Source organism: Monodelphis domestica, chromosome 1 (genome assembly GCF_027887165.1).
Source record: "Monodelphis domestica isolate mMonDom1 chromosome 1, mMonDom1.pri, whole genome shotgun sequence".
NCBI lineage: Eukaryota > Metazoa > Chordata > Mammalia > Didelphimorphia > Didelphidae > Monodelphis > Monodelphis domestica.
The window spans coordinates 315,631,769-315,644,005 of NC_077227.1; the positions used below are offsets into that span (position 1 = coordinate 315,631,769).

At 36.8% G+C, this 12,237-nt stretch overlaps 1 protein-coding gene across 1 annotated transcript in view; it reads right to left on the reverse strand.

Moving 5' to 3' along the window:
- Positions 1-3,447: 3,447 nt before the first annotated feature.
- Positions 3,448-12,237, reverse strand: part of ADSS1 (adenylosuccinate synthase 1) — an 83,211-nt gene continuing 74,421 nt past the window's right edge. The window contains exons 12-13 of the mRNA XM_001366493.3: positions 10,788-10,937; positions 3,448-3,636 (exon numbers count right to left, since the gene is read on the reverse strand). Of these exons, the coding sequence (XP_001366530.1) occupies positions 3,584-3,636; positions 10,788-10,937 (203 nt within the window). The 3' untranslated portion in view covers positions 3,448-3,583. The remainder of the gene's footprint in view (positions 3,637-10,787; positions 10,938-12,237) is intronic.

The following is a 12,237-nucleotide window of genomic DNA, read 5'->3' on the forward strand; positions in this document are numbered from 1 at the left end:
TTTCCACTCCCATAGTTTATCCTTTGCTTATGAATGGTGTTTTTTTTCTCCTGGATCCCTGAAAGTTGTTCAGGGACATTACACCGCCACTAATGGAGAAGTCCATTACGTTCGATGATACCACAGTGTATTAGTCTCTGTGTACAATGTTCTCCTGGTTCTGCTCCTCTCGCTCTGCATCACTTCCTGGAGGTTGTTCCAGTCTCCATGGAACTTCTCCACTTTATTATTCCTTTGAGCACAATAGTATTCCATCACCAACATATACCACAGTTTGTTCAGCCATTCCCCAATTGATGGGCATCCCCTCGTTTTCCAGTTTTGGGCCACCACAAAGAGCGCAGCTATGAATATTTTTGTACAAGTCTTTGTGTCCATTATCTCTTTGGGGTACAGACCCAGCAGTGCTATGGCTGGGTCAAAGGGTAGATATTCTTTTGTCGCCCTTTGGGCATAGTTCCAAATTGCCCTCCAGAATGGTTGGATCAGTTCACAACTCCACCAGCAATGAATTAATGTCCCTACTTTGCCACATCCCCTCCAGCATTCATTACTTTCCTTTGCTGTTATGTTAGCCAATCTGCTAGGTGTGAGGTGATACCTCAGAGTTGTTTTGATTTGCATCTCTCTGATTATAAGAGATGTAGAACACTTCTTCATGTGCTTGTTAATAGTTTTGATTTCTTTATCTGAGAACTGCCTATCCATTTCCCTTGCCCATTTATCAATTGGAGAATGGCTTGATTTTTTGTACAATTGATTTAGCTCATTATAAATATGAGTAATTAAACCTTTGTCAGAGGTTTCTATGAAGATTTTTTCCCAATTTGTTGTTTCCCTTCTGATTTTAGTTATATTGGTTTTGTTTGTACAAAAGCTTTTTAGTTTGATGTAGTCAAAATTATTTATTTTACATTTTGTGATTCTTTCTATATCTTGCTTGGTTTTAAAGCCTTTCCCCTCCCAAAGGTCTGACATGTATACTATTCTGTGTTTACCCAATTTACTTATGGTTTCCTTCTTTATGTTTAAGTCACTCACCCATTTTGAATTTATCTTGGTGTAGGGTGTGAGGTGTTGATCTATTCCTAGTCTCTCCCACACTGTCTTCCAATTTTCCCAGCAGTTTTTATCGAATAGTGGATTTTTGTCCCAAAAGCTGGGATCTTTGGGTTTATCGTATACTGTCTTGCTGAGGTCGTTTTCCCCCAGTCTATTCCACTGATCTTCCTTTCTGTTTCTTAGCCAGTACCAAATTGTTTTGATGACTGCTGCTTTGTAATATAGTTTGAGGTCTGGGACTGCAAGGCCCCCATCATATGTGTTTTTTTTCATTATTTCCCTGGATATCCTTGATCTTTTGTTCTTCCAAATGAACTTTGTTATGGTTTTTTCTAAATCAGTGAAGAAGTATTTTGGTAGTTCAATGGGTATGGCACTAAATAGATAAATAAGTTTGGGTAGGATGGTCATTTTTATTATATTGGCTCTCTAATTTTTATTTTGTGTATATTTTTGTTTCTTAGTTGTGTTTCTCATAAATAACAGTGTGAGATTTTGTCTTATCCATATTTGCACTATTTTTGTCTTATTATATTGTTTAATCAATTCAATTATGACTTATACTTATATTTTTCCCATTTGCCTCAACACAGTTTTTTACCCCAAATTAAGACACCTACTTTCTTCTGTGAAGAATCAAGTCCTTGCAGATTTTACCCATTATCAGGATCCCAATCTCCTTTTATAGAAAATCTCTCTTCTTTCATGGGAGCATTCATCTCTTCTATCACTAAAGCAAGATTCCCTGCCCCCCCCCCTTTTTCAATTCTCCCTTTGCCTCCTCACACAATCTCTTATAGCTTCTCTTCTTCCTAAAATACTACAGGACATTAATTTCTTTTCATTGTTAGCCTTTAACTTGATTAAGATTCATTGTACATTCCCTTCTGTCTTCTCCCCTTCCTTTTTATGTGCCCTCCAATGTTTTCTGTAATTTAGTCCCACAAATAAACATTGAATCATATTGATTTATATTGCAAGATTAGGGTAGCTAGGTGATGCAATGGATAGATCACCAGGCTTGGAGTCAGGAAGATTCATCTCATGTTCTAATCTGGTCTCAGATACTTACTAATGTGACACTGGGCGAGTCACTTAACTCTGCCTCGATTATCTCATATATAAAGAGTTGGAGAAGGAAATAGCAAGCCTCTCAAGTATCTTTGTCAATAAAACCCCAAATGGGGTCATAAAGAGTTGGACATGATTGAAATGGCTGAAAAGCAAACTGTAATCTATGATGTCTGAGACCTATTTATCTACTTTCCTTTTTATTTGACTTCTGCTTTCATCCTTGTTACCTTGTGTGCATTTAGAAAGAAATCTCTCTTTTTTAAAACCCTTATCTTCTGTCTAAGAATTAATTCTATGTATTGGTTCCAAGGCAGACAAGTATAAAGGGCTGGGCAATGGGTCTTAATCAGGGTCACACAACTAGGAAGTGACTGAGGTAAAATTTGAACCCAGGATTTTCTGTCTTTTAGGTCTAGCTCTCAATCCAGGGAGCTACTTAGTTACCCCTGAAAGAAATCTCGGAATGATATCTCTTGTTCTTGTTGGTCATCATATTTATTTACTCTTCCTGTATTGTCTGGGGTGTTTCACAAGTAAATGATTTCTTCAGGTTTGCTTTTCTTCCTAGGAATGTTTTGAATATCCATCTTTTTTCATTAATAGTTAACCTCATATTGCAGGGAAAGTCATTCTGGATTGTATCTTGCACTCTCTTGCTCTTTGGAACACATTATTCTATTCCCTCTGGTTGCTAGTGGTTGCAGAATAGTCTTGGGCTATCTGAATTTCTTTTCCTTTATATTTTAAGATCTTTCTCCTGATCAATTGCATATTGTAATTTGCCAGTGGAATTATTAAATTTAATCACAGAGTGCTATGATGAATATTATGAAGATGTGTATTTTATCTGCAAGGAAACTGAGGCACCAATAAGGGAAATAATTTACCCATGGTCATACAGTGTTCTAATCAGGAATTTAACCTAGCTCTCTTGATAACAAGTTGTCTTTTCTTTCCATGACCCCGTAGTAGCCAAAAAGTATTCACATGGAAATAAAATCAGGTCATTTGCAGAATTTCAAGAGATGGGAGAGCCTTAAAGATCACTGTCTAACCTGCCTAATTTTACAATTGTGAAAAATTGAGGTCCAGGGAGGCCCATGTTCACACCCATAAGGTGTGTGCCAGAGCCAGGATTAGAGTCAAGGTCTTCTGACTTTCAGGTCTCTTTCCATTGAATATTTTTATTCCTTCTTATTCACTCTGAGCCAGAAGAATTGAAATTTTTGTGTTTTTATAACTTTGACTTCCAAACATCTTTTAAATCACCATGGAATTTGAAACCTGAAGGTTTAAATAAGTTTATAAAAATACAGAAAATATGTTTTTATTCATTTTTCATAATCTTTTTCAACTGAGTCTGATCAGTAGCAGAATAGCTACTGTGGTCTTGGGGGGACAGATGACTCTTAAATTGTGCTTCTCAGGACTGAAGTTCTTTCTCTGTTCAAAACAGCTGGATCATTGACTCTCTTGATTTTCCAACACCAACCCACTTAACTGAAAAACACAAAATAACAAATACTTATTAAAACAAACAAAAATAACAATTTCAAACATACTATAATTTTTATATTTATTAAAAACTAAAATGGGAAAAAGTTGAGGATAAGCAATATTCTTAATGCCACTCAGGAAGGATTTAATAATACCTTAAACATAGGAAGGGACTGTGCATGGATGATTATGAATAGTTGTTAAACCAAGTTAGAATGATGGTGAAGTGTCATAATTTCAGTGAATTTAAAAGATTAATTTCCTTAACTGTAAAATGAAAATACTACTATTTGTGGTTGCTAGGAAAGTATATGGAAAACCTTAAAACTCTACAGGAAGATGAACTATTATGAGCATCTCATGCTTATCTTTTTAAGTGTGGTTCAGATAGAAATGGTTATGGGGCATGTTGCCATCTGTGTGAACCTAGGGACTCTTATAACCTAAGTTGTTTTGGTCCTTTTAGTGGAAAGCTGCTGTCTGGTCTTTGTGGGAAACAGGAGTGTCAGTCTAGTTACTACCTTTACCTCTACTCCACCCTACCCCCCAACTGCCTTTTGGAGAAATAATGACATAATAAAAAAGGACAACTGAATAAAAATGATACTTTGTAGGCTTTCTGAAGAAACATGAGAGGTTCCAACAGCATGTGGGCTGGTAAAATTTTATTTACCAACTCAGAAAAAAAATGTAACCACAACATATTTTTAAGTTATTAACATTTCCTCCATTATTTCCTTATGGCTAGACAATCATCAAAACAATAAATCAAACTCTCCTTTTTGCATTTATTAATATCTAAGGTATAAATGCTTACAATGAACATTGAATAGGCACTTAGAGATAGGGACAGGAAACAGTGTAAGGCTTTTTCTCTTTAAATAGTGTCTACTCTAGAACAGTGGGAAAGGGTGGTCAGTTAGCTAAAGAAGGCAGCGTAGAGGTGGTTGTGTGAAGGAGGAAGGAGTACAAAGGCAACTGAAAAAGAGGCAATGTTAATGGATGTCTCTGATGTCAGGGCAATGCATCTAGTCAGGAAAATTAAATTTAGATTCAAGACATTAAAGCCAGAAGAGATCTTGGAAATCATTGAGCCCAACCTCTTCTTTTTACAACTAGGGAAAATGAGGCCCAGAAAGAAGAAGCAATTTGCCCAAAGTTATGCATTAAGTTAGTGGTCCAATGGGAACTAGAAGGCAATTCATCTGGTTCCTACTTTGAAGAACACTACATCTTATTATAAGAAGTAGCTGTTGCTCAGGGGTTAGAGGATTGAACCTAGAGCCAGGAAGACCCGAGTTCAGATTCAGATATATATTTTTTTAAGCTTCAGATACTTCTTAACGATGTAATTCTGAGTAAGTCACTTAACCTTTAATCGTCTGACAAAAGCATCCACTGGAGAAGGAAATGGCAAACCATTCTAGTACCTTTGCCAAGAAAACCCTGTGGACAGTCCATGGAGTCAGGAAGAGTTGGACACAACTCAGCAGCAACAACAACAACAACACACCTTACTCTGCTGCTTTTTACCCTTAAACCATGAATAATTTTTACAGATAAACAATTGCTTAGATGTACTTCTCCTAATACATTGATCTCTATTAAATTTTGTTGAATAGATTTGGTTGTCCTTGTTCCAAGCAAGTCAGCATCATTTTGGATCTTGATTCTGTTGTCCAATGTTAGATGTTTCACATAGCTCTGTAACACCTGCAAATTTGCTAAGTGTGCCATCTATACTTCCATTTAAATCTTTGAAAAAAACTGTTGAACAGCACTTAGCTGAAGATATATCACTGGAAAAAAAACTCTCTCCGGACTTCCTCCCATAATCAGATCTTTATTCCTATGGGTTAAATTTGCTCTTTACAGACTCCTTTAAATACATTTTAAAAATATATTCCCCCTAGGGATTGCATATTCAATCCCTAGCTTCTTCAGGTGAATGAATTTATAAAATATTTTTCTCAGATAACATGAACTTGAGGCATTAGAAGGGCAGGAGGTGGAAGTGGGTGGGGGATTAAATGTGTTAATCAGTTATCCCACCTCATTTTATCTATTATTAAAAAAAAACACCTTTACCTTCTGTCTTAGTATCAGTTCTTTTATTTTTTTTAAACCCTTACCTTCTGTTTTGGAGTCAATACTGTGTATTGGTAAGGGCTAGGCAATGGGGGTCAAGTGACTTGCCCAGGGTCACACAGCTGGGAGTGTCTGAGGCCAGATTTGAAACTAGAACCTCCTGTTTCTAGGCCTGGCTCTCAGTTCTAAGACAGAAGAGTGGCAAGTACTAGGTAATTGGGTTTAAGTGACTATCCCAAATTCATACAATTAAGAAATGTCTGAGGTCATATCTGAACCCGGTCCTCCTGACTCCATGTCTGGTCCTCTATCCACTAAACTACCTAGCTGCTCCTCCCAGATCACTTTAAAGTAATACTAAGCTAAAGTAATTCTATACTTATCCAGGTGAGAACATCATCTTAATTTGGAATGAGTCTGGAAAATCCTTTAAAGCTACGGCTTGATCTGGAGTGATAAGGAACAAGAAATCTGTTCTAATTGGTTGAGGGACCTGGTCATGGAGGTGTAAGGTTTTGTATAAAATCAGGAGGAGCTGGTTTATCACCAATGAAGCCAGCAAAGGGAGTGTTCTAGTCAAATAATCCTGAGAATGAATTGCTAGGTTTGGGGGTGGATGGTTGGAGGAAGAGGAGAGGTGGAAAAGGATGTCTCATCCTCAGTTTAAGCCTTCTCTTGGCTATGAGAGGACTTGAATTTTTCATTGGCATCCCAGCAGCATCTTCTGGTGAAATGGCAACTGGCAGCAGTATCCAAAGCAGAAACCAAGAACAGATTGGATATGATGAGGAAAAGTAGATCCAGTGCTCTTTACAAGGAGCTTCTCTGAAAAGTAATATCATGCTTAACTTCATGAGAAATCCACAAAATGGAAGGAGGAACTTCTAGGGACTAAGAGTTGTGAGTTTACCCCTTTGTCACACATACTCTCTACTTCCCTCTGGACTCTGTATGTACTGATGGGACAGTAAGTCATAGATTTTAGGGGGGGGGTGTTTTGTACAAATTGTACCACTGTGGTAAAAACCCATTTCTAAAAGCTGGTTAAATTTAGTCAATTAATCAATATCAACTGACTATCATGAGGGATGGGGAAAGCACATTAGTGAGGCTTATGAACTACATGGCATTAGAAAAAAGCCTGGGAGCATCTAGGTAGCTCAGTGGATTGAGAGCTAGACAAGTTCAAATCTGGCCTCATACACTTCCTAGCTGTGTGACCCTGGGCAAGTCATGTAACCCCAATTGCTTACCCATTACTTCTCTTCTGCCTTGGACCAGTATTGATTTTAAATGGAAGGTAAGGTTTAAGAAAAAAAGAAGACCCCACCAACTCCTCAGGTGTCAAATGAGATAATATTTTAAACATTTTTAACACTGTGCCTCCACCAGAGTAGGCATTTAAGTGTTTATTATTTCCTTCCTTCTAGGCTTGAACTCTGGAAGTCTGATGTGCTGGTGTGGGCCAGAGTTAGGAAAGTAAGTCCAGAATCTACATGTATGAAACATTTTATACATATTTTCTCTTTTTTATCTTCCCAAGAACTCTGTGCAAGTTTTAGTAGACTCAGGTTATAGATGAGGAAACTGAGGCTCATAGGTCACATGATCTAATAAGTATTAAAATCAACTCAGTCCCTACTAACACCAAGTCCAATACTCATAATACATTCCATACACAGTGTAGCAACATCACTATATGTGAGTAATGTTTTATAATTTAGAGAGCACTTTAAAAGTTACTATTAGATGAACTAATAGCCCTAAGAGAGTCATAGAGTAGAGCAGCTTATTCTAATAATCCTGGACTTCCTATCTTTGGGTTTGGTTCTAAATCCACTGAGCCTCCTAGCTGCCTCAAATATAGCTAACTTCCAATGACACCATCAAAAAAAAGTTTATTGATGGGATAATGATGGTTGGCTGGATATTATTTAAAGAAACAGCAGGTTTATGCCCTCAGAAAGCTATAACTTACTATTGTTCTTTTAATATCCATACACCTGGCACTTGGCTTGGTCACTATTACTGGGGCAGTAGGGATATCCTTCCATAAGTAATATTTTGATGTTTTCTCCCAAGCTTTGGGGAGCATTGAGCATCCCAGTTCTACCACTTACTACATTGTAGCCTCAGTACAAATCATTTTCTTCCTCATCTATAAAGATGAAAGACTATAACACTTGCTTTCTAGTTTGTTGTGAAAGAAGTGCTTTTCTCTCAGATCTCTTTCCAACTATAAATTCTCTAATCTTACAGACTTAAAATGTTACATAAATGTAGTTATTAATATTCTTATTTTTATTATGACTATTGTCCCTAAACGTGATTGAGATTTACTTTCTTCTATAGACCAGGATTGCAAAACAGAGTAAAACAGTATATAATTCCCTGGTGAATCTGGATAGTAAATATAGCCGGTCCAAAGCATAGGAAGGCAAGAGCTCTTGGACCAGGAACCAAAAGTCATAAAATATTTAGGAACAAGACACACTTGTTTCAGAAAAAAAACAAAACCCAGATATAATTTTATATAAGGTAGACTTAATGAACAGAGATTTCCAAAAATAGAACTGCTTACCTAGAGAAATAGTAAGTTCTCTGTTAGTGAAGGTCTTCACAGGATCTAGACTTAAATGGGACCTTTTGGCTACCTACCATTAGCCTTGGTCCAGAACCCTCATTTTATAAATAATGCTCCAGAGAGCTTTGGCTCAGAGGTATCTAGGATTAACCCTTGTTGCTTGACTCTAAATCCACTACTCCTTCCACTCTACTATGTTGTCTCTCTCTATATACTTGTAGGACTCCAGATTCAGTATTGTTTCCACTGTACCAATTTGCTTCCCAGGGTCGCTTTCACTTGAGATTCTGTGAGTCCTGGATCTGGTACTCACTAGCTTTATGACCGTGGGCAAGTTTCTTCCTCTCTCTTACCCTTAGTTTCCTCATCTGTAAAGTGGGAACAATGATACTTGCCTTACCTTCTTCATAGGGATGTGATAAACAAAAGTGCTCTTAAATTGTGTGTGACCTATTGTAATCTTTGGTCCAGTACCATCATGCCCAACACTATTGATCATTATTATTCAATTGTTATTTCCTGATGAATCCAGACAGTGAAATACTATAGTACCACCACCACCAATAATAAGCTTCCCAAGAACTTTACAAAGTGTTTTCTTTTTAAGAACCACAAGAGGTATGTGATCCAAATTTTCTCCCTCCTTCCCTTCTCTACCCCCTCTCAGAGACTGAAAATAATTCAATTTGGGTTATACATGTATTATCATGCAAAACAGATTTCCACATGTTCATTTTTGTTAGAGAATAATGATATAAAACCCAAACACAAATAAACTAAAGTGAAAAATCACATGCTTTGATCTGCATCTGATTCCAACAGCTTTTTCTTTGGAGGTTTCTTAAGTTCCTTAGAATTGTCCTGGATCATTGTATTGCTGAGAGTAGCCAAATCTTTCACAATTGATCATTATACAATATTGCTGTTATTATGTACAACGTTCTCCTGGTTCTGCTTATTTCATTCTGCATCAGTTCATGTAGGTCTTTCCAGCTCTTTTTGAAATCATCCTATGAAATGCATCATTTTTTGCCTGGACTATTATGATAGCTGCCTAACTGATCTCCCTGTCTTGTGTTTTCTCTCTTCTTCAGGCTGTCCTAGTTTTGAAAATGATATTCTCGAATCATAGATCTGACCATGTCATCCTCTTTCTAAAAAAACTTCAGTGTCTCATTATTATTGCTGGATAAAATACAAAATTAACAGCAGGGAGTTTTCTAGTCTTATTTTACATTATTTTTCTTTATGCATTTCCCCACTTTAGTCAAACTTTCCTGCTGTTCCCTGTATCTTCTACTTATGTATATTTGCACAGGTTTCTGTCTGGAATTACCTCCTCCCTCCTCTTTGTCTGAAGAATCCCTATCTGCCTTTAAGACAGAGTTCACAAGTTCACAGTTCTTCCATGAAGTCTTTCTTTCTTCATTTTCTCCCTCCTTCTCCAGTTGCTAAACTTTTCCCCTCCAGAAATTATTTCAGATTATTTGGCATATACTTTGTGTTTACTTGTCTTGTGTCCCCTTTACAAAATAAAAGCCCCTTAAATATATGGGCTTTGTGTGTTTTGGTATTCCCAACACCTAGCACAGGATCTTATTCATAGTAGACATAATACATGTTTTTTTTTTTGAGTGAATCTTACAGATGAGGAAACTAAGAGATGATTCAGAGAACTAAAGTCATTTATCCAGAGTCACGTAGATGATAAACATGAGAACCAGGCTCAAACTTGGCTCTTCTACTTCCAAGATAAGCGTCCTAGTTACTGTTGTTGCCTTTCAAGTTAATTAATTAATTGCTCTTTTTTATTTACTTCTGTATCTAGTGATGGTATTCTTTCAATGCTTTATACTTTCATAAGCATGATCTCACATGAGCTTCACAATAAGCCTATAAAATAGAGAGGATGTTGTTCAGTTGTTTCAGTCTTGTCTGACTCTTCATGACCATATTTGAAGTTTTCTTAGCAAAGATACCAAAGTGGTTTGTCATTTCCTTTTTTAGCTCATTTTACAGAGGAGGAAACTGAGGCAAATAGGGTTAAATGACTTGCCCAGGGTCATAGAACTAGTAAGTGTCTGAGGTCAGATTTGAACTTAGATGAGTTTTCCTGATTCTAAATCTAGCATTTTATCTACTGTGCCTCCTAGTTGCCCTAAGTGGGCAGATAGATATTGTTATCTTTCCTGTTTTAATTTTCCATTTTTTATGAGGCAAATGAGATTCATAGAAGTTAAAATAATTTGTTCAAGGTCAATGGCAGAAACAGGACTAGATTCCAATTCTGCTAACATCTAAGCCACTATGTTTTTTTAAACTTTGTTAAGCTTCCTACAACATTTCAGATTTTTTCCATTCTATCATCCCATCCCATTCTAACCTCAACATGTGTCAGAATTTGAGAATATTTGACTGTGTCTAGGGTCCTTTTCAGACAGATCTGGATGTGTCCCAATGGGAGAAATTCAGGGAAACCTACCTGCTACACCAATGTGATTCTCTACAAACCGGATGTAATTCTGAGCCTTGGGAGGAAGGTCCTCCCATTTCCTGGCCCCAGTTGTATCTGTCTTCCATCCAGGCATCGTTTCATACTCCACTTCCACCTTCTGAAGTATTTCCTGATTAGCTGGGGGAAAACACATAGGTTCATAGCATCTTACAGTCACAGAATCAAAGGACCAATTTCCCACTCAATGAAGGAATCCATTTTACATTCTCTCTCTAAAGGGGGTTTTGCTTAATTTCTCCTTTTAAAACTCTAAAAACAGGGAATTGCTATGCAACAAAATAATAAAAGTCTCCTTTAGAACTTCCTATATATAATATCTATTAGATTATATCTACTAGAATAATAACTAGATATAATATCCTAGCAGTACTGCTGTTAGGTTTGTATTCGAAAGAGAACACAGAAAAAGGGTAAGGACTTCTACATATAAAAATCTTTTTAGTGTCTCTCTTTGTGTTGGCAAAGAATTGGAAACTGAGGGGATCTCCAGTGACTGAGAAATGATTGAATAAATTGTGGAGATTTATCAGGAAACAACAATTGAGTAATAGTGAACAATAGTGCTGGGCATGATAGTACCAGGCAAAAAATTTTTTTGCTCCTGGGCAATTATGGTGGAATACTAATGGTGCTATAAGATTTGATGAATAGGATGGTTTCAGAAAAACCTGTGAAGACTTTTATGAACTGAGGCAAAGTGAAGTGATCAGAGCCAGGAGATCATTGTACACAGTAACAGCAATAGTGTAATAATGATGAACTGTGAAAGAATTAGCTGCTCTGATCAATATCAATATTAATTAGCTCCTCTGATCCATGGCTATTTCAAAGGACTCAGGATGAGAAATACTATACACCTCCTTAAAAGGGACGGATGAGCTCCATGTGCAGATTGAAACATTTTTTCACTTTATTTTTCTTGCTTTCCCCCTGAACATGACTAATATGGAAATAGCTTTTGTATGACTTTACATCTATAATAAGGTATCATACTGCTTATCTTCTCAGTGGGTAGGGAAGGAGCTGGAGGGAAGAAGACAATTTGGAACTTAACATTTAAAAAATATTTAAAAGTAAGTTGTAAAAATTGCTTAAAAAACCCTATTTATATTCTCATCATAGACCTGTTACTGGGGGTGTGTGGAATATATAGGTTAACTGAAGCTTAATAAAGTTGGACATTTTGTGATTTATCCTAAAAATGCCTCCTTCAAGCTTTAAAGGAGTCACTCAGGGTTTCGTTAGGAAGTCTATTTTCTCCCTTCTTGCCACCCCACTAACTCACATTTTTAAAAGCTCCTTTTCTGTGAATACCACAGTTCTAGTAACTGTCCTAGTGCTGTCCTAGGTACTAGGGAGAGATACAAAATGAGGAAAAGGCATGGTTCCTGCCATGACAAAACTCATAGTTCAGTGA